Source organism: Capra hircus, chromosome 18 (genome assembly GCF_001704415.2).
Source record: "Capra hircus breed San Clemente chromosome 18, ASM170441v1, whole genome shotgun sequence".
Lineage (NCBI taxonomy): Eukaryota > Metazoa > Chordata > Mammalia > Artiodactyla > Bovidae > Capra > Capra hircus.
This window is the reverse complement of record NC_030825.1, coordinates 55166320-55187340: the sequence shown is the minus strand read 5'-3', so window position 1 is coordinate 55187340 and position 21021 is coordinate 55166320. Positions and strand designations below refer to the sequence as shown.

The 21021-nt window shown below is 51.4% G+C and overlaps 1 protein-coding gene across 1 annotated transcript in view; it reads left to right on the top strand.

Annotated features, from left to right (window-relative positions):
* ZC3H4 (zinc finger CCCH-type containing 4) overlaps window positions 1–21021 on the top strand; it is a 37690-nt gene continuing 16669 nt past the window's right edge. Inside the window, 8 exon segments of the mRNA XM_018062663.1 lie at window positions 1–158; window positions 14693–14912; window positions 15193–15303; window positions 17425–17647; window positions 19059–19213; window positions 19847–19943; window positions 20058–20197; window positions 20678–20785. Of these exon segments, the coding sequence (XP_017918152.1) occupies window positions 1–158; window positions 14693–14912; window positions 15193–15303; window positions 17425–17647; window positions 19059–19213; window positions 19847–19943; window positions 20058–20197; window positions 20678–20785 (1212 nt within the window).

Genomic DNA, 21021 nt, shown 5'->3' with positions numbered 1-21021 from the left:
ATGGAGGCCGCGCCCGGGACCCCCCCGCCGCCGCCATCAGAGTCGCCGCCGCCGCCATCGCCACCACCGCCATCAACGCCTTCGCCTCCTCTGTGTCCCCCCGACGCCTGCCTGGCTACCCCGCACCTCCTCCACCGCCTCCCGCTCCCTGACGACAGGTCAGGCCCCCGGCCCGGCTGGGGCGGCGTCCCCGGGGGGAGGTAGAGGAGGAGGAGGAGGAGGAAGGGGGGCGGCGGCCATGTTGGGCCGGGCCGCGGAGGAGGAGGAGGAGGAGGAGAAGAAGGAAGGGCGGGGTCGGTGGGTGTCTCTCGCTCGCTCGCTCTTTCTCGCTTGCTTTCTCTCCTGGCCTCATGCGTTTCCCCCCCCTCGCGGCGCTCGCCCGCTCTCCCTCGCTCTCGCTCTGTCTTTTTTGGGCGCCATGCTGAGGGGAAGGTGAGGAGGCGCCCCCCGGACCCCCTGCGCCCGCCCTGGGGAGGGGGCGCCGGGGGGGGGCTTCGGAAGCCCACGGGGGTCCTGGCTGCCCCTGCGCCCGGAGCTGGCAGCCACGGGCCCGCCTGCCTGTCGCCTGGCTTCGGGGAAGGGAATGGGGGAGGGGCTCCCGGACCCTTTGGGGGGATCTGGAGCCAGAGCCCCGCTCTTAGGGAGTTGGCGGGGTCTCCCAGCCCCCGGCAGTATCCTTTCTCCTGGGGGAGGTGTGCCCTGCCCTACTTGGAGAGGTACCCTAGCTTTCGTGGGAGACAGAAAGTGGGGGTTCGTTCATTTCTTTCTCCATCCTAATGGGGGGGTCCTTTCGGTTGGGGCTCTTTTACACTTTTTGGCGGGAGTTGTTGCCTGGCTATTCCCTAGGGGGGCAAACATTGCGGGGGGTTGTGATCCCTTGCTCCTTTGGAAGCCCCTGCCTCATTTTGGGGCGAAGACCCTTCCCCAAGCTATTTTTTAAGGGAGGGGTCCTGCTTTTCGTAGGTAGGTGATGGCGTTTATTGGCTCGCGGGGTTGGGGGGTAAGCTGTTGAGGTTTGGTTTCCTTGCCTGGGAGAGGAGAGGAAGTTGGTCCCCTCTTTCTCGTGGGGTTCCCTCCCTTTTCGGGCTATCATGGGGCGCCATCCCTTCCGGGAGGGAAAAAAAACGAGGTTTCCTTGTGCTTTGCCAAGTGGTGGAAGGGAGCGCCCCCCTCCCCTGTATTAAGTGCGAAATGGGCTCGCCCCATGCCCTTCTCTGGAGGGTGATAAAGGGGCCAGCCCGGCGCGTTTCAGCGCGAGGTTGGGGCCCCATTTCCCCTGCGCCAGCAGAAGGTTGGGGTGCGGGGTTCGCCCACTCTTCCCTGGTAGGGCAGGGGAAGAGATGGCTAGAGAGTGGATTTGGAAATGATAGCAGGGTTTCAGCCGGCTGGAGAGAGTCTTGGAGGGAGTGGGGGTGGGGAGAGGAAGAGGGCGCTGGACAGATGGCTGCCTGGTCGCAGCCCGGGGCTGGGGAGTCGCAGAGGACCCTCCCTTAGACTGGGGTCTTAGCTAGGGCTTCCCCCGCCAGGCACCACGGCCCCTTCTCCCCACTCCCACCTCCCCTTTTCCCTTTCTCCTTCACAGACCATACTTTGCCTTTTAAAAGAAATGCCACCCACATTCAGAGACACAAGTGCAGCAGTTTGGTGAGCTTTTTACAAATTTTTTTTTGTTTTGTTCTGTTTTGTTCTAATTAAATGTATCGTCCTGGGAATCGCAGCCCATCGCAGCCTGACTCCAGTTCAAGGAAATAAACAGATTAGCAAAGGTCTGTTCGCTAAGCCCACGTCGGGCTTCCGGGCCCCCTCTTGGGGGCAGGTGCTTTACTCAAAGGTGCTTACACGCTTTATTCGACCTCTAAGGAGTTCTCTTATGTCAGAAGTGTATGTCTTACAATGGGTTGGGCTGGTAAGTAGCCTCTTTTATTGAGTAATTCAATTATCTCCCTCTTTTTGTCCCTTTCCTGCCTGCCTTCCTCCTCGCCTTTAGACCAAAGTGATGCTTGAGTGAGTGAATTTATATGTTCAAATCAGGATTCTAACCCTGTTGAGCCCTTTTAGAGTTGCACATCCTTTCGATGTTTAGTTTTTTTTAATTTGATGTACACAGTTTTCCAAAAAAAAAAAAAAAAGGTGCATTACTGTAACATGTCAAAAACCTACCTAAGAGGCCCATATGTTTCCAAGCCCTTGATCTCCCTCTTGCCATTTCAGTCCATTGCTTTGTCTCCAGCCTTCATCTTTGAAGAAAGTGGATACTTCACATCCGTTTGTAGGAGACAAAGTTACTGAATTTGGTTTATGATATTTGTGTTCAAGTTAATGTTCTTCCTCCCCTTTTCCCAGCCGACCCAAAAGATTGTGGTTCAAGTAGACCCTATTTTCTCATATCTTTATGGTGACGGACGTTTAAATTAAGCAAGTCATTTGTAAAGTACTGTTTAAGCACCAAAATCTGTAAAGTGTGTCAAGCCTCAGTCTCCTCTCCCCGTCTCCACTGTTCCTTTGTTCGAAAGCACATGCCTGACCGTGAAAAGTTGATGCAAACGTGTTACACGCCCAGCCATGGTGGAGAGAACACTTCCTCCAGCCCCCAGTCCCCTCTCTCCTACATGTACAAGGAAAAAGCAACAGAAATGACTTGCATAACCAAACACTCCTTCTGATATGTTTTACAAGCATAAGTTCTGTTAAAAGACAAAACACGGTGAAGTTCCAGTTTCCCTCTTGCCCACTTTTGGTCCCTGACATACTGCTCTGTTAGAGAAAACTTTTTAACACACAGCCCTCTTCCCCTCCCAAAGATCCTGTTTCCTTTTTTCCGTTCTTAGGAGAAAATAAGTTCACTGACGTTTAGATGAGGAAACACGTAAAGTGCAGTTCAGTGGGCCACTTATTTTGTTCTTTCTCTCGATATGTTCACAACTTAAGTGCCGTGAGGATCTTAGGTATGTAAAAGCCTTTGTGGGAGGAAGAAATGTCCACACAGTCCAGTATTCCTGCAAAAAAAAGTCTGAAGCACAAACTGAACACACTTTCTAGTGCATAGGGTCAGCTGAAAATTAGCATTCATTTGAAGTTTCCCATTTGTCAAATTCCTCCTCCAGGAGTCAAGAGCAGAAACTGGATGCTAATAGATGACCCTACCAAGTGTCAAGGGCTACTCAAGTGTAGAAGGATGCTTTTTTAAAAATTTTACTTTTAAAATGAAATGTGAAGGAAATTGGATTTCTTTTTTAAGTGAATTTTTTTAGCGGTCATTAATGTTAAACTATCTCCTCAAACACTGTGAAATGCTCAGGCACATCAACACAAGGGTTTGTTGTTTTTTCCTTCTCAAAGAAGTCCTATCAAGTCCAAGTAGCCCCAGTCATGTCAAACTGTATCTCAGTAGTCTTCGTTTTTGAAATGTCACAGTACTACCTTTTCCCCCCAAACTGATGTACCAGTGTTAAAATTCAAATTAATGGATGTTGCAAAAAAGAAAAAAAAAAAAGGGTGTCACTCAGAATCTCTGATTTAACAGTAGCTCTTACACACTTGTAATCTTTAAAATTTTTATATTCTCTTGGGGAGAGGTTTAATCTGAAAGCAAATAAAAAATCTCCCAGTAGAAACAAAAATCATCTGTGACCATGGAAACATGGTTATTCTGGTCATAAACTCCTTTATTTTTTTTAACTCCTCTCAAATTTGCTCTTCAAAAGAAAAAAAAAAATGTGATTCCCCAAAAGGGCTTTCTAATTCACCTTCTGCAACTGTCTCCCAGATAAGGTTTCAATTTGTTCTGAAGGTTTACATTTTTGAGTCTCAGACAAGCCAGAATTTTTTAAAGTAGAGCTAGCTGTTTTAGAAAACCAGCACTCTGACTTATCCTCAGCCAGGAAGGCTGATCCCAAGGGGACCTTGTTTTGCACCTGTAGAAATGAAGGCTTTCTCAGCTGTTGACGGGCAAGTTAGAGATGGATGTTGATTGAGTTTGGATGTTCCCGGTCGGGTTGAATGTGGAGAGTTTCCCGTCAGGCTTGTTGAATAAGGCCTCCACCTCCACTCCTTTCTCTTTGATCTTTTCCCTTCCCTGATGGGAGAAAATTGAGTGTCCCAGGGTTGCCTTACTTGTTCACTTATGTTACGTTTTTGTGGTTGTCAGGTCCCTAGAACATCCCATCGTGTAGGCCAGATCCAGTTACAGTAAATAGCCTCTGTGGTGAAAATTGCTAATGAAACTATTACCAAGCCTTTGTGGGTAGCTTCAGGTCAAACCATATTCCAGAGAACCTAATTTTGGTCCCTGTGGACCATATCTTCTAGGACCAGAGCAGCTGATTGTAACCCAGCTTAAGCCGTTAGAAGAAAATAATTCAGCACAAACAGTGAAGTGGCTGTGCTGAGCACAGTGCTCACCTGTACCTTGGTAACGTTAACTACTGACACAATAGGAAGGGAAAAGGAAAAGAAAGGATAATTTCTGAGATTTCTGGCAGTTGGTATTTAATAAGCTGATTGAAAGACATGTAGGAGCAGTCTGCTCACTGGTGGAGGGACTCCTGTTACATGGCTTGAGGTCCGTTTCAGAGTCAAAACCCGGTGAAAAGAGTGGAAAAGGCTTGGCTGTTTGGGTGGCATATAAGGTTAATTTGGGTAAGTTAAGGTGAAACTGGAAGTTGGGTATCATGGATTTGACCTTCCAAATTTATGGGCCAAGTCTTTGCTGTAGAGCTTTTACTTTTGTTAGTTCATGAAGATGGCAGTGTTGAAGACATTGTGCAAAGCTTTTTATCTTGCTTTAGTAACAGTATGAGGTTACAAGGGCAGTTTCTTAAATACATTTCTGACACTGAATCAGTTGATGAGCAGGAGGAAGACACACCGCTTTTGGGCTGGCGTAGCTGTAGTTAGGTCCCATGTTGGAATCGTTTTCAGTAGTATGTCGGCTCTCTGTCAGAGCATAGTTTGTGTCTGCTGTCCAAATTGCTCCAGGTTGAGGATCTTTCTCTTGTTTTTGTTACTTCTCATCTGTGTGAACTGGTGACTCAGCTTGCTATTTGTAAGGCAAGTGGTGACATCTTCTGAACATTGGAGGTGGCGACAGGATGTGAAGGAACAGCGTGGGTTTGGAGATGGATAAGCTTGTGTTCAGTGTGCAGTGGGCACTGAGGATAATGCCTTCCCCTCAGGGGCATTGTGGTCAGATGGGCATATGTAGGACACCCACACAATGCCTAGCATTCAGAGAATCTTGGCTTCTTTATCTTCCTGCTGTCCCTGCTAGAGAAGAACTCTAAATAGAATATACAGTCTGGTGTGTAAACAGAAGTAAGAGTAGCATCTGTGTCTTTGAAGGAAGTCAATTTCTCACCTCTTAGATTTCTTTATGGTCAGCTCATAAAAATTGCAAGGAGCCCATTAGGGTTGCACCCGAGTGGGAGCAATCTTAAAAAGCATTTCTTACTTGCTCAGTGTCATTATTATAAGATGCTAAAACAGACATGGGCTTCTCTGGTGGCTTAGACAGTAAAGAATCTGCCTGCTATGCAGGAGACCTAGGTTCGATCCCTGGGTCAGGAAGATCCCCTGGAGAAGGGAATGGCTGCCCACTGCAGTATTCTTGAATTGAGTTCATACTGACTACTTCCCCTATTCATCTTTTGCAGTTCAGGTCTGAGTTAAGGCTACAACTTTGGCCAGCCTCCTGAGAGCAAGGGATTGAGAGGGCTCTGGCAGTTCACCCACTGCTAACTAGTCACATCCCCCTAAGCAAGTCCTTCGCCCTCACCAGAGTCTCTGAGAAAAATAAACAAGGCCGGCCCCAGCTCCAAGGTTCTCCCACCCCGTGGTGATTTGGCCGAGCCAGTTCAGGTTCTATTCATTTAGCAGCCAGGCTTGTCCCGTGCTTTTCTTGGAGCAGAGAACAGTGTTCACTCGCAGTGTTCAAGGAGCCCGTCTCTCCTCGGGACTTTATTTAGAGTTGGGCAAAGGTTGCCACTGCCTTTTTAGCAGAGCTCATGTTACCTTCTTGTGTCTGCCCTGCCTTCAGTGGCTTCTGGCCACGGTGAACTGGTTGCTGCGACTGCAGCTCCTGGTACTGGCTGCAGAGTAGATGCCTTGGAAATGAATGGTAAGGTTGTGCTAAATGGCTAGATCCCAGGCAGAGCCATTAGAGAAACCTTGGCTCGGTGGCTAGCTAAATTTCAAGCTGGATCCTTTGTCCCTGTCGAGGGGTCCCAGAAACCCCAGACTCCGGAGCCAGGAAGCTCTGTGGAGCCTGGATGCTGCCTGCTCCCTCCACGCCAGGCTGGCCCTGTTCTGGTGGAGACGGTGGGAAGTGGTGGGTGGCGGTGGCCGTGGGAGTCAGGCAGTCTGATTATACCTCACGAATTGCTCAACTCTTAAGGCAGTCTCCTGGCCTTCCCCAAGGTATGTGGATACCTATTGGGCATTGTTATATGAAGGTCAAAGGTTACCTGCCCCTGCCGGCTGAGTGCCTCTCCGGCATTAGCTCACTTCAGCCTTACGCTGAGAAACTGAAACACAGGTGAAGTCGGCTTTTTGAAGGTCAGAGAGCTGTTGGGTGTGGACGCAGTTAGAACCTGGGCAGCCTATACCCAGACCTGAGCTCTGTGCCCAGAGGCCAACCTGGATCTAGTACAGTATTTTTCAAACTGCAGCAGGCAGGCTTTAGTGGAATATGAAGTTCATTTATTGATTTGCCTCCTGTGTTTGGGGGAAAAGAAAAAGAGGATAGAAAAAGCAGAGTACTGCGAAGATTAAATGTGGTTTGTGGAAGTTTGTATGTTGAGTTTTATTGAAGCATTCCTTTATCTCAGTGGTGGCTGCTTTTGCACTAAACAGTGGAGTGATTGGGACATAGACTGTATGACCTGCAAAGCCTAAAGCATTTACTCCTTTGCTCTGTAAGAAAAAGTTTGCTGGCCTCTGCACTGGTTGTGGGCCTGGTGCCTGGAGGGCTTGCACATCAGCCACCATTGCTTATTTTTGTTGTGGGGGTGGGGAGTGGGAGGGAACTCTAAAGTTGTTGAGGGGGGGGTCCTCTGTACTCCCGCCCCTCTATGACTTGCTGAGGGTTCCATCATTGCTGTGTTCCATACCCCGGCTTTTGAACCTTTTGAAGCAAAGGGGTTTTCATTCATTAGGAGTAACCGGAGCCCTCTTGAAGTCCAGCGTGAACGCGGATGGCAGCTAACCCATCCCTGCTGTGGCCCGACCCAAGGGAGCCTGGGCCCAGGCGCAAGTGTCATTTGGCTGAATGTCCACTGCAGGTGGCTTGGATTATTGCCCTCTTCATTTTCCTAACAGACACTAGGGCTTAGGTTTCCTTGGGATTCCAGGCTCTGCCGTCGCTCAGGGCACCAGAGCAGTCCCCGGAAGCACAGCCTTTTTGCAGCTGTGGCGGGGCCCTGGCTGCAGCCCCGAGGTGACTGACCGGGAGCTGCTTTCAGCTACTGGGTTGATGTAGCAGTCACTTAGGGGCTCCTGTCCTTTACCCTCTGACCTGTCAGGAAGCCCTCAGCAAACACCTTGGTGAGTGAGTTTGCAATCAGAGGTCACCCCTCAGTGACCTGCTGATTACAGAGTTTTAAGTGATCCAGGTTGCTCCCTGGGAAATAGTCCAATGACTGACTGTGCTGATGAAATTGACAGTGGGCATGGATGGCTGAGATGGATGCCTGTTTGTGTGGACTGAATCCCAAGCACCCACCCCATCTATACCTGGCCCTGTTCTGAGCCCTTGGAAACCCAGGGATGACTATCAGTCTCTTCTCTGCCCTCCCAGAGCCCACAGTTGAGCAGAAGTTAACAAATAATTGTAAATAGATAATTGTGTATATGAACAAGAAATCTGGGCATCCAAGGCCAGATCTCTTGTAAGAGGAAAATATTAATATTAATACGTTGTCTTGGCTAAGTGGAATCAAATTGATTCCTCTGAAAAAAAATTATCAACAAGAAGTCTTAGTTCACAGGTATTGTGATTCAGCTTTCCTTTCTGGAATGACAGGAATCGGCTCTCTTTGGGTGAGAGCCAGCATCTTTCCAGCTTTAAGCAATCCAGAGCGTGGTTGTCCTGAGAAGGTGGCTAGAAAGAGAAGCATATTTCAGAGGTTCATCTGACAGGAAAAACTTGAATCAGAGAGATGCTTTTATCAAGAAGACTGTTTTCAGAGCAAGTGGGAGTAGGAGAATAGCTATTCAAGCCAAGAAAAGGATACTTTTGACTCAGATCCTTCCAGGAGGCTAGGTTTTTACTTGGTCAGCTTGTTTTCAGCTCTACAGCAATGTTCTGCTTCAGAGGTTTGTGGGTGCCACACACTTGGGGAGGAAGCAGTCCTTCTAGAGGACTTTGGAATTTTCTTTCCTTGGATTAATACTGCTTTCTGTCCCTGTTGGGAGAAGTCCTGTTTTTTGCTAAGATTCCTTGGACCTTTCTGAGTACCTCTTATTCCCTAAACTATCCAGATTCTTTGGGTCATATTTTGGAATGTCCCAGTTCCGTTTGTTTGACGTGGGATGGCCTGGGGAGATGGGCTTATAGTGTCTTTTCCTGTTGATAGATTTACTCCTGAGCCTGTATTTTGGGCCAGGTTGACGCTAAATCCTTGACTTACATGGTTTCGGGGGATTTTTCCCAGGAGGATGTATTACTATGTCCATCTCAGAGGTTCCTTTACTGCCTTTGCTTTACAGTTGAAACAGGGCAGAGTGTTGAAGGAGCTTGTCTGGTGTCTTAGGGGCCTCCCTTTGGCATTTTTTGCAGTACTCTTTGATTTGATCTATTTTCTGCACCTATGTGTTATTTTTTTCCAACTCAAGTTTAAACTTCAGGGTGGCAGTTGTTTGGTTAGTTGGTCTGTATAGTAAATTACTCTCTTTTGGATAATTTCTAATTGTTTCAAGGGTTGAGTTTAAGAGCTGGCCATGGAGTCAGAAAGTCCTGAACTCGGATTCCCGTTCTGCTGCTTCCTGCTGTGACCCTGTGGGCGTATTTCTTCCCATCTCTGAGCCTCAGTTTACTTGTCTGTAAAATGGGGATACTGAGTCACTACTGCATATGTTTGTTCATGGGTTTGTTCATGAGTTTCGGTGACAGATTGCAGAGCTCAGCAGTGTGGTACCTGGCTTGGAAATCACTGCTGCAGGATGTTAGTCATGAATAGTTCCTATGGCTCTTGGACTTTATGAGGCCCTGGGGTGCCCAGGGAGGTTTTTCAGTTGGGGAAACCACTGCTGAGAGGTGAGGGCTGGTGGAGGCCTTCCCTTGAACTCTTTGCTGGGGGGAAAGAACGTCTTGAGGACCTTGATGAGCTCTGTTCACTTTACTGAGAGATTGTCCTCACCCAGGGCATCTTTTTTAATCTGTTCATGTTTTCTTAGGGACATTTTCTAACCTACCAGTATTTAAGAGACAAGGAAATAATATCATGGACTGCTGTGTACCCGTCACCAGTTTTAACAATTCTAAACATCATTTTGCCAGTTTTGGTTCATCTCACTACCTCCTCTGTCCCCCTTGAGTATTTTGAAGCACATCCCAGGTCTCATCTCATTTCACCCATACATTCTTCAGTATGAATCTTTAACTTAATTTTTTTTTAACATAACTACAAAACTTTAACCATGCCTAACAAAATTAACAGTAATTATGTAGTATCTCAGATACCCAATCTGGACTCAGAGTTCTCCAGTTTCCCCCATGTTGACTTGTTGGTGTGTTTCTGGCAGGGTCCTGGCACTGGGCAGGCTGTCTCACTTCTGTTGAAGTGAGGGGTTCAGGGTATGGCTCGAGTTTCTCATCTCCCAGGGCTGGTTGGTGCTTGCTGCTTGGGTGGGGTCTGTGATGTGGCCCTGTTGCCATGGAAATGCTATGACATCACAGAGCCAGTTATGACCACTCCTGAGAATGTTGAGGGACAGGCAAACACAGTGCTTATTTGCTCCTGGTTTGTGGTTGATGAACCTAGGTAGTAAGGACACTGAAAAACACGTGCAAGACCCAGAGGCTTATTTCAAGAGTTTCCAGCCTCTGAAAATCCCTCAGTGAGGTTCCCCTCCCTGTGGCTGCTTCACCATGGCCTAAATTGAGGGAAGGTCTCCAGGGGCCTTCCTCAGGCAGGTGCCCTGAGCCAGTTTTGTAAAGGAAGAAGGTTCCATGCCTTTGCTCTTAGTAACTGACTGTCCCCCCGGGTCAGACTTGGGGATCCCGGACGTCTGCATTTAGGCCTGTCGTTAAACATTTGAAGAGGCGGAGCCTCCTTGTAATTTTTGTAATTTTGTCCCTAGTTAATGGGTCATTCAGAGCCTACCCAGGCAATTTGTTGAGAGTTTGGGCAGTTAATGATCATGACCCTGACCTTCACATTAACCTAGCCGCCTCTTGTCAAGGGCTCTCATGATCTTCAGGTAACAGCCACTGCTCCCATGGGTTTTCATCTTTTTTGTTCTGTGTCCATCTCTCCCCTCTCTCTCATAAATGAGGTCGAAGCATAAACCCAGGTCCCTCTCAGCTTCCATCCAGCTCTCTCATCTAGAGGTTGTCCATGTTGCCAAACCTCATCTCTGTCAGGGACCTTGGTTCCCTTTTCCCTGGACTCAGCGCTCCCTGGGCCTCTTCCTCCTGGTCCTCCACTTGGTTACTTTGTTGGACCCCCTGGATGAGAGCTGAGGAAGGGGAGGTGTTGACCTGTCAGTGTCATCGTCAGAGGATGGCGCATGCGTAGACCGACCAAAAAGAAAGCCGGAGCTTGCTGGCCAGCGGTTAGCAGCGGTCCCTGAGGGGAGTCGGCTGTAGCTTCTCCACAGAGAAAGTGCTTTCCCATAAGGATTGGCAACTGTTGAGGATTGTCTGCATGGTCGTGCTCCTGCTCCGTGGTTCTTAATACCAGTAGTTACTGTGTGTCTAGTACTTACTCTTTGCCTGCCCCCTGGGACATCAGGGGTTTCATCCATGTTATCTCATTTAACCCTCACAACCCCTTGAGGGGGTGCTACACGTACTCCATTCTGCAGATGAGAAAACCAAGGCTCAGATTCCATACCAGAGCGCACGCTAGGGAAGACTCAGAGCTGGCCGAGTCACTTGATCTGCAGAAGGAAGCGGGATGCTCCCTCTGTAGACTGGGGGAGGGGAGGCCAGCCTCCTTTGAAGCATGACGTTTCTTTACTGTTTTTGCCAAGCCCATGATGTGTGGTGAACCTGTGGAGTTGGCCTGGTAGGCATTCCTTAGAATGGGCACCCAGATCTCTTCTTTGACCCAAAAAGCGGAATTGGCCATCACCAGCTCTGCAAGGGGAAACTTAAGTGCCCTGGATGCTCAGTCTAAGAGGCACCAGGCAGAATTGACCGTATGCAGGGATTTGGCCTTTTTCCCCCCAGGTGCCCATCCCAAGTTGGTCTCCCAGCGTGGTTGATTTCTGGTCCTCAGTGGCTCTGGCGGGCTGGCCATGGTGCAGCCGTCCCAGCGTGTTGCCAGCCCAGGCCCTGGAAATCAAGCGTCCGCTGCCCAGGCCAGTGCTTCAGGCTTTCTCCTGTGTGCTTGTCTCAAGAGGGTTTGGCACGTCTAGATTGAAATGATTAGCGCAGTGGGGCTTCCCCCACTCTGCTTGGGGGATTATGTCACAGTCTATCAAGCATGCTCCCTCGGTATTCAGTGCCACTCTGACACGGACTTTGCTGGCAGCCTGTTAAGTGGCTCCACTTAAACCCCGTTGCTGCTTTGTGGGGGCAGCCCTTGCGCATGTCAGTGTCAGTGGCCCACAAAGTTTCTGCCTCCATCCCAGTTGGTTTGATCCCCCCCCCCTTTTTTTCCTTCTGGTATAGAAGAAAATAGTCCCTGTATTCATGCAGGACACTTAGCTGGGAATCTCAGTGTTACCCAGGGGTACCCCCTCAGGTGACCAGAGATGAGCCCAGTCCTCGGAAAAGCTGGAGAGCACAACGTGGCCAGAGAGTAGGGAGAAAGAGCAGTGGGCAGTCAGGTGTCTGCATTCATTCCCACACCTCCTCTAGTATCCTGTTCCCCCTTCAGAAATCACCAGGAAAATTTTTTTAATGTTATTTATTTTGCATCAGCTCCCAGGGAACAGAGTTTCAGGTATTCACTCCCCAGTTTGTAAAAAGCTGTAGATCTACCTGGGGCTGTTAGTAGAGGATACAGAGAAGCTGTCTTTGGCTAAAAGAAGTCTTTGTAGAGTGATTTAAATGCTGAAATTCCCTGCCTTGGATAAAGCCTGTGGAATGAAAAGGCATTCTCGTGGAATCTCTCTTGAGGATGGTTGAAGCTCTTGGAGTTGCTGGGATGGTCTTTGCCCCCCTGGGCAAGTGTGAGGTGTGTGTGTGACTGCAGGACGCAGGTGGAGGTCTCAGCTGACCCTGGGCAGGACTTGGCGCCTGGGCATCCTTGTCCATGAGCGTGGGGGTGGAGGAGTGTCTGCAGGGGCCAGCCCCTCCGGCTCAGCTCCTGGCCCTGTATCCCAGACGGCTCAGCTCCCCTGCCCTGTGGACTCGGCTTCTTGTCATTTGTACCTTTTCCTGCAAGGGCCGTGCAGAACTGGGTGTGCTCAGAGACCCAGCACAGAGAAGAGGCTCAGTGTGCACGGCGTCGGAGGCGGCGGCCAGTGAGCTGCTCCCCCTTCCCTTTCGATCCTCACCAATCAAGGAAGGAACGGGGAGCTAAGAACCAGTTTCTGAGTTTTTCCATGTCACTCCGTGTGTCCGGCCTCAACACGCTCTTTCACCTGCCATCCCGTTAAGTTCCATTGGTTTGAAAACAAGAGGGTTGACGGCATCCCACCGTTCCTTCCACTCTGACAGGCCTTTCCTGGCTCCAGGAGGGCCTTTTGCTCTTTGCGACCTTTGACTTCTCGTCCAGGCTTCTGGGCCCCCAGACAGCTCCCTGTCCTCCCAGGTTCCCTCCCTCCCTGCCCTGCGGTTCTGGGTGCTCTTAACTTTTCCCTTTCCGGACTAAAGTGTGGAGAGTGGTGCTTCTGTTTTCCTCGTAGCTTTTCTTCACAGGACACCAACCCCATCCTCTCCAGTCGGTCTGTGGGCCTTCCCTAGTCCCGAAGCGTCTGTCTGTCTAGTCTTGTCTGTCCCTGTTTTTTTCTCCTGAGTTTTGGTGACCTGGCCCGCCCAGCCAAGTTCTCAGCAGGGACAAGTTTGCTCTCTCCGTGTCCTGCAGGACTCCAGGTCTCCGCGGGAAGTTTGCCATGCCCCTGAATAACAGCTTCTCCCTCAGCTCAGAGCTCGCCAGAACCAGTTTCCCCAGTCAGGTGGCCCCTTTACTGTGGGTGAGGCCGTTCCAGCAGAGTCGCCTCTTCCCAGGAGAGCTTTGCTCCCATGGAGCAACTCTCGTGTGGGCCACACCCAAGCCAGGAGGTGCCTCACTTGTCAGGAATGCGGCCTTCTCCAGCCTTGACTCTTCCTGCATGGCTGGCCCAGGACCGCCGGGCGGGTTCCGGGGTCACCTCGCTGTATTGTTTGCCTTGAAACATCAGTAGGAGTTTTTTTGGTTCTGCATCCTGTGTTTGAGAACTACCTACGACCTCTGCCGACGGAGTAACCGTTGGCCTGGACCCTTGGGTTTTAAGCCGCCCCAACTCCTTTGAATTGAGAGTGAGAATTAATGGGAGGGTCCCCTTGATGGGTGGTGAGGCGGGCAGCATGGAGGTGCCCAAAGGGAGCCTTGTGTGTGAAAAGGCCCTGGAGGATCCTCAGAGAGGTCAGCCGTTGTTTCTCCACAGAGCCCCTTAGAACCTTCGAGGCTCCAAGGGCTGAGCCCCCCCGATGAGCTTGTTCCCACACTGAGCTGGTCCCTTCTGAACAGCAGGGGCCTTTTCTGCCGAGATTAGTTCCTTCGGGGGTTAGCCTTTTAGGTCCTGGGCCTGTCATGTTACTCTTTTATCTTTTCATTCTCTCTGTGGGTCTTAGTTAATGGAGTTTTTTGTGCTCACACACATACTTGGCAATCGTCATGCATGATGAACTTCGAGAGATTTGGACTTTTTTTTACACTTATTTATTTTTTTAAACCAACTTCTGCATTTGTGAGAACTGTGTCTGTGGGTTTGGCTCCAAAAACTGAATTCTTTTTCCAGCTGCTCTTTTTCTTAACCTGATTTATCCCTTCACTCCCCACCCCACCCCACCCTACCCCATAGATATTTAGATGTTTAGAATGTCCTGCCAGCAGCATCTGTCCCATGTGGAGGGTTGTTTCTTAAAGTGCTGGAGATCGGGGTGACATGTAGGGGATTCGACAGTCAGGAAGTCGTAGGACAGGGAGCCGGGGGGTGCTGTGGATAAGGCGACCCAGGTGGAAACAAGGGGTCAGCGGCAGGCGGGGGGAGCCCTTCTGTGGGCACTGCTGCCCCTGTCATGCGGGGAGCCCAGGGAGGGGTCTGGGGCCCTTCCCCCCTCCACCCGCCCAGCTCCTCACCTCTGGCCCAGAGCCGTGGAGCCGACAGGGCAGGGCAGGCCTGAGATCCGGGGACCTGAGCCTGTTCTCCACGGGCCCCCCGTCCTCCACCTCAGCAGACAGTAGAGAACAGCGTCGGGGCAGGGGCTACAGCGTGGAGCGGGGATCAGGCCTCGCGCCCTCAGTCCTGGGCCCTTCTGGCCCACAGTCCCACGGGCCCCCCTCAGAACCTGCGCTCACTCAGCCATGGGGTTGGTTTGCAGGGAAGATGGTGAGTTGGAAGAGGGCGAGCTGGAAGATGATGGGGCCGAGGAGACGCAGGACACCTCTGGGGGCCCTGAGAGGAGCCGGAAGGAGAAGGGGGAGAAGCACCACAGCGACTCGGACGAGGAGAAGTCTCACCGGAGGCTGAAGCGGAAGCGCAAGAAAGAGCGGGAGAAGGAGAAGAGGAGGGCCAAGAAGAGGAGGAAATCCAAGCATAAAGTAGGTCCCGGAGGGCGCGCTGGGCCTGCTGGCGCCCTGCCCGGCCTAGTGCCCCAGGGCCCGAGCTCAGCTCATCAGGCCAGAGGGCACTCTTAATCAGGCTGGTTTTCCTTTCCCCAAACTGTTTAAAGACCTTTTCTGAAGAGTGGTAGCTCATGCTCCATTGCCGCTAGATGCCCCTAGGTGAGGCCTTCCACGCGCAGCCTGGCTGGCACCCTGCTGTGGCCGGCACGTGGCTTGCCCGCCGCAGGAGCCCTGACCTTCTGCTCTGTCCCTGCAGCGTCACGCTTCCTCCAGCGATGACTTCTCGGACTTCTCCGATGACTCGGACTTCAGCCCCAGCGAGAAGGGGCACCGCAAATACCGAGAGTATAGCCCGCCCTACGCGCCGGTGAGTGCCCGCTGCCCCGGGCCCGAGCTGGGGTCATGAAATCACCCGCGTTTCCTGAGCACCGGCACTGTGCTGGGCACTCTTGCACGGCCCTGTACATGGGTTTTAATTCCGCAGGATTAGGTGTTGGTTTTATCCCCCGCTTTGTAGGTGAGGATGCTGAGACTTTGAGCACTTCAGCCAGGCTGAGGCTCCTGGGGCAGGAGCTGAGTTGAGCCCAGTCGGTGCTTCTCTGGGCCACCTCCGCGGTGGCCTTGGCAGGACTTATCGTGTCTGTCCCCTGTCCCTGAGAAAGATGTTGATTTGTCTCCGTCAGAGCTGACTTTAACACTGTTCTGAAACGACCTTTTGTAGAAAATGGGCAAGAGAGTGAAATGGTTATGGGAATAAATCACCTCAGATGTTGTGGGGTCTGAGGTTATATAGCACTGAGCTTAAGCATAAATTTTAATTATTTGCCCAGTTTGTGTGTTGTTTTCCCCTGGCAAAACGAGTAAGAGATGAATTAGCATGGATATTTAAGGTTTTCATTGGAAAAAAATTTTTTTAAGTTCTTAAAAGTATCCGGTGTTCAGCATCACCCATCGTAGCAGATATTGTAGATATTCGAACTGATGTTAATCTAAACTTGAGGGTGGCAGGGAATGCAGGGAACACCACAAGCTTGATTGGGAACTAGGGGTTAAGGCATTTTAAGATCCACTATTAGAGCCGTTTTAGTTTTTAAAATTTTGCTGAATACAGTTGATTTACAGTGTGTTAATTTCTGCTGTACAGCAAACTGACTCAGTTATACACGTGTATATGTTCTTTTCGTATTCTTTTCCATTAGGGTTTGTCACAGGATGTTGAATATAGTTTCCTGTGTTACACAGTAGGACCTTGTTGTTCTTAGAGCGGTTTTAGGTTTAGAGAAAATTGAGGAGATAGGCCAGTCCCCTCCCCACCCCACCCCACCCCATTCCCCTGTTTTTTTTTTTTTACCATCTGTATTTATGTTAAGCTAAGTATTAGTTCACACTAACGTCTCCTGCTGTAATCATCATTCCCCTGGTTTTAATGTCTTAGATTAGTGTGGTCCATTTGTTGTAATTGTTTAGCCACCATTGGTATATCGTATTATGTGTTCACCATATACTCTCATATAAAGTAGTTTGAATTCCCTTAAAGTCCTCTCTGCAGGCCCCTCACACTCACCAGTCTTTTTACTGTTGCTGTAGTTTTGCCAGTTCCAGAAAGTCATGTAATTGGACTCGTATGTAGCTTTTCCAGATTGACTTCTTTCCCTCCACAGGATGTCTTTATGGTCCTTCCATGTCTTTTCATTGTTGGATACTCCACTGGAGTTGGATACTCCATTTGAATGTACCACAGTTTGCTTACCTGTATTACCTACTGAAGGACATCTTGGTGGCCTCCATTTGTGCTATATTTTTAGACTTCATCCAGTGTCTGTTGGAACTAGCACAGTTGGAAAGCATCATTTTAAATGATTTTCTAGCCTGGGCCCCAAAAGTCAAAGTGAAAGTCACTCAGCTGTGTTTGACTCTTTGTGACCGCATGGACTGTAGCCTGCCAGGCTCCTCTGTCCATGGAATTCTCCAGGCAAGAATACTGGAGTGGTTGCCATTACCTTCTCCAGGGGATCTTCCCAACCCAGGGATCGAATCCAGGTCTCCTGCATTGCTGGCAGATTCTTTACCAACTCAGCTACCAGGGAAGCCACTGGTTTGGGTCCCAAGTAGTCATTAATTGAATTCCAAGGCCCCAGGAGATTTTTGACTAGAGAGCGTCCCTCTTGCTTGGCAACCCCCTCCCCAAATGAGATTATTCTAGATCCCTGGGAAATACACCCTTCTTTTCCCACTCCGTTCTTCAGGGGTCACGGGCCCTCTGTTTCTCAGTGGTCTTTACAACTGTGGCTCTTTCTGAAGAACAGAGACAACTGGGCCCACAGCCCCACTCTCATTCAGGTGGGAGCCAGGACCAGCGTGGCTCGGGGCTAGCCTCTCACCCCAGGGCCAGCAGAGACACTCAGACAGACGTGCCAGTTTGGGGGACAGCGGGGCTCTTGGCAGTCCGAACTGGAGGCCCCTGGGCTCACTGTCCTCTCCCCGTCAGTCCCACCAGCAGTACCCTCCGTCCCACACCACGCCCCTGCCCAAGAAGTCCTACTCCAAGATGGACAGCAAAGGCTACGGCATGTACGACGACTACGAGAACGAGCAGTACGGGGAGTACGAGGGGGAGGAGGAGGAGGACATGGGCAAGGACGACTACGACGACTTCACCAAAGAGCTGAACCAGTACCGGCGCGCCAAGGAGGGCAGCAGCCGGGGCCGAGGTGAGGCCCGCCGCTCCCCTGGCCTGCTGGGCTGGGCCCCGCGCCGCGCAGCCTCAGGTCCAGGACCAGAGGGGGGGCTGTCGTTCAGTGCTGAGATGAGCACAGCGGGGGCTGGGCGGGGCGCTGCCCGCGAGCACCAGAGACCGGGGCTCCGCCACCGGAGTGGAGGGTCTGTGCTGAGGCTGCGGCTGGGAGGGAGCCAGGCCGGCATTTTCTAGTGGTCACGTTAAAAACAAAAGAAAACATGAAATAATTTTAACAACACATTTTATGGTGCTTATACATTCTAAATCTTATTTCAACATGTAGTCAAGGCGAGGAGAGGACTCTTGTGGCTCAGGTTGCTTTTGAAGGGGGGCCTCCCCTCCCAGAGATCGAACTCAGGCCTGGCAGTGAAAGTGCTGAGTGCTAACCAACTACTGGACCCCTGGGGAATCCTCTGAAGCGTTGTTCTTTAAACTCATTTCCTGGTCAGTTCTGAAGAGATAGACAACTTTTCACACAGCTTGGGAGGGTCACTGACGGCTGATGCCTGCCTCCGTCACCTGACAAGGTGTGACTGCAGCCCACGGGACTGCCACACCTCTGAACCTTGAACCTGTGGCAATTAGGAGGATGGGGGAGGGCCGCGCACCAGAGACCCAGCCTGACCTCTCAGAACCATCTGCCAGTCATATTTCCCAGCCCCAGAGGGCTTCCAGAATTTTCCAGCTCAGCAGTTCTTAGCACTGCTTGTTTCAGTGGCTGGTCATTCAGCAGTCTTTCTTGCACTTCTTTGTAGATAGGCCCCGCTCTTTAGGGAGATGCTGAACTGTCCTGTCCAACAGAAATACAGTGCAAGCCACTGTCTAATTACAGATTTTCTAGTGGTCACATTGAAAACAAAAGAAAACATGAAATAATTTTAACAACACATTTTATGATGCTTATACATTCTAAATCTTATTTCAACATGTAATCAAAATAGATGTGATTTTTAAATAAATAAATATTACCTCTCTCTTGCTGTCTTTTAACTAAGTCTTTGAAATCCACTGTGCACTTTATACACACAGCATTTTCTTTTTTTCTTTCATTTAAAACCGCTAACATTTATTGAAAATCACTTCATGCAGGAGAGGGCAGTAGGTCTTCTGGCGTCATAGCGTCTTAGTTTGGTCAGCCCCGTGTTGGGTGCTGGGTGGCCCCATATGCCTGGTGCCCTCATGTGGGAAAGTGCAGCAGTCAGGGTCTTGTGGGGAGCATGCAGCAGCTGTGTGTCCATGGTGCTGAGCCAGCTCTGTCCAGAGGCCCAGGGACTGTGTCAGCCCAGAGCATCTGGGAAGGCTTCTTGGAGGAGGAGGAGGAGGTGATTGACCTCGGGTGGCTGGGGGTTGACTTCTCCCTTGTTCACTGTCTCATCACCATGCAGGCAGCCGGGGCCGAGGCAGGGGCTACCGGGGCCGAGGCAGCCGTGGAGGGTCTCGAGGCCGAGGCATGGGCAGGGGCAGCCGAGGCAGAGGCAGAGGCTCCGTGGGAGGAGACCACCCAGAGGACGAAGAGGACTTCTACGAGGAGGAGATGGACGTAAGGCTTTCTCCAGCTCGGGGGCAGGGGGAGCGTGGCTGGTGGGCACAGGCTCTGTTGGAGGTGGTCCCTGAGACTGCTGGGAAGAAGGCATCAGATGGCAGGTTTCCGAACGTTCCTTTGTTGTTTGAATAGAGAGAACCTTCCTGAGATTCAGAACTGAAAAGGTTCCCAGGGCTGAGCTGTCGAACATCTTCAGCCGCTGCTTTCTCTTGGCGCCTCCGTTCCTCGTCCCTGAAGAAAGGGTTCCCCAGGGTGCTTTTGAAGCCTTTGTAGTTGTCTGTTTACTCACCCCCTACACACACACAGGAGAGCTGCCACACTCGTGTTCTGTCCCTGCCTGAGGCCTGGCCACGCTGCTTGTTCCAGCTGCACCGCTGTCCCCTGGGAGCGACAGGGGCTGGGAGCCCTGAGCGTACAGACCTCAGGGAAAGGACCAGGACCCAGACACTGCCCAGGCTGGGGCGGGTGAAGAGGGGCGCAGGCAGGAGTCCTGGGCCACTCACTGGCCACCTCTGTCTGGTGGTGTCCTGAGCATACAAAAAGGCGGAAAGAGCTGGCATGTATAGTTCAGGACGTGGTTCACTGTTCCCCAAATGACACGCGCCTGCTTTCCTCCTCCCGGGGCTCCAGTACGGGGAGAGTGAGGAGCCGATGGGAGATGAGGACTACGACGACTACTCCAAGGAGCTGAGCCAGTACCGCCGGTCCAAGGACGGCCGAGGGCGAGGTGGGCCGGCGCTCCGAGGGCAAGGCGGCAGGGAGGGCGGGGGCTCCCCGGGCAGCTGCGGGGCTCAGGTCCTGGGCAGAGGCTGCGGATGGACACCATCTCTCTCTTCTGCAGGGTTAAGTCGAGGCCGAGGCCGGGGTTCCCGAGGTCGAGGGAAAGGGATGGGCCGGGGACGCGGTCGAGGAGGCAGCCGAGGTGGGATGAACAAGGGCGGGATGAACGACGACGAAGACTTCTACGACGACGACATGGGCGTAAGTCAGTCCTCCGTCCCCTCGTGATGCTCTTACTCAAGGCTCCTCCTCGAAAATTTTTTTCTTTAAACGAGTTGTCTTCTGAGGCTGATCCCATCCCCTTGCTCCCATCAGCCGTTCCAGCGGGGAGCCTCTCAGCACTAATCAGCTCTCCTGGGTGATGTTCTTCAGGGGAGACCCTCTGTTTTAAAGCCACATCTTTGTAGCACCTGCAGTCACCTGCTCTCTGAGTTCTCCAGGAAGGCGCCGCCTCAGAGCGGATGCGTTCCTGCTGGTGTGTGGCACGCGCGTTCTCAGCTCCGAGCAGCGGGGCTCTAAGCCACCCACCTGGGCCCCGGATGGAACTGGCTGGTCGGTGCCCCGTCAGCCCTGCCAGTCAGCCCCTCTCACCCTCAACTGTCCACTCCACCTGGCCTGCACAGACCCTCCCCGCCCTTCCTTTTAATTCTCCTTTCCGTTCCCACTCTGTGTTCCCAACAGGATGGTGGTGGGAGCTACCGGAGGAGTGACCACGACAAGCCCCACCAACAGTCCGACAAGAAAGGCAAAGTCATCTGCAAATACTTCGTGGAGGGGCGGTGCACCTGGGTAAGGGCAGTCCCGGGGCCAGGGTGCCTGGGGCCAGGGTGCCTGGAGCCGGGACACACGGGCCTCGCGGTCTCCTTTCTTTCTGGAGGCCACACTCTCTGGGGCAGTGTTTGGGTGGGCTTGGAGTGGCTGAAAAATGCATCGGGGGCTTGGAAATGATTGAAGAGCCAGGACGAGATTGGTGACACACCTGTGTTATTTTGGTTGGGGGGATTTTTTGGCCAAAATTTCCACCC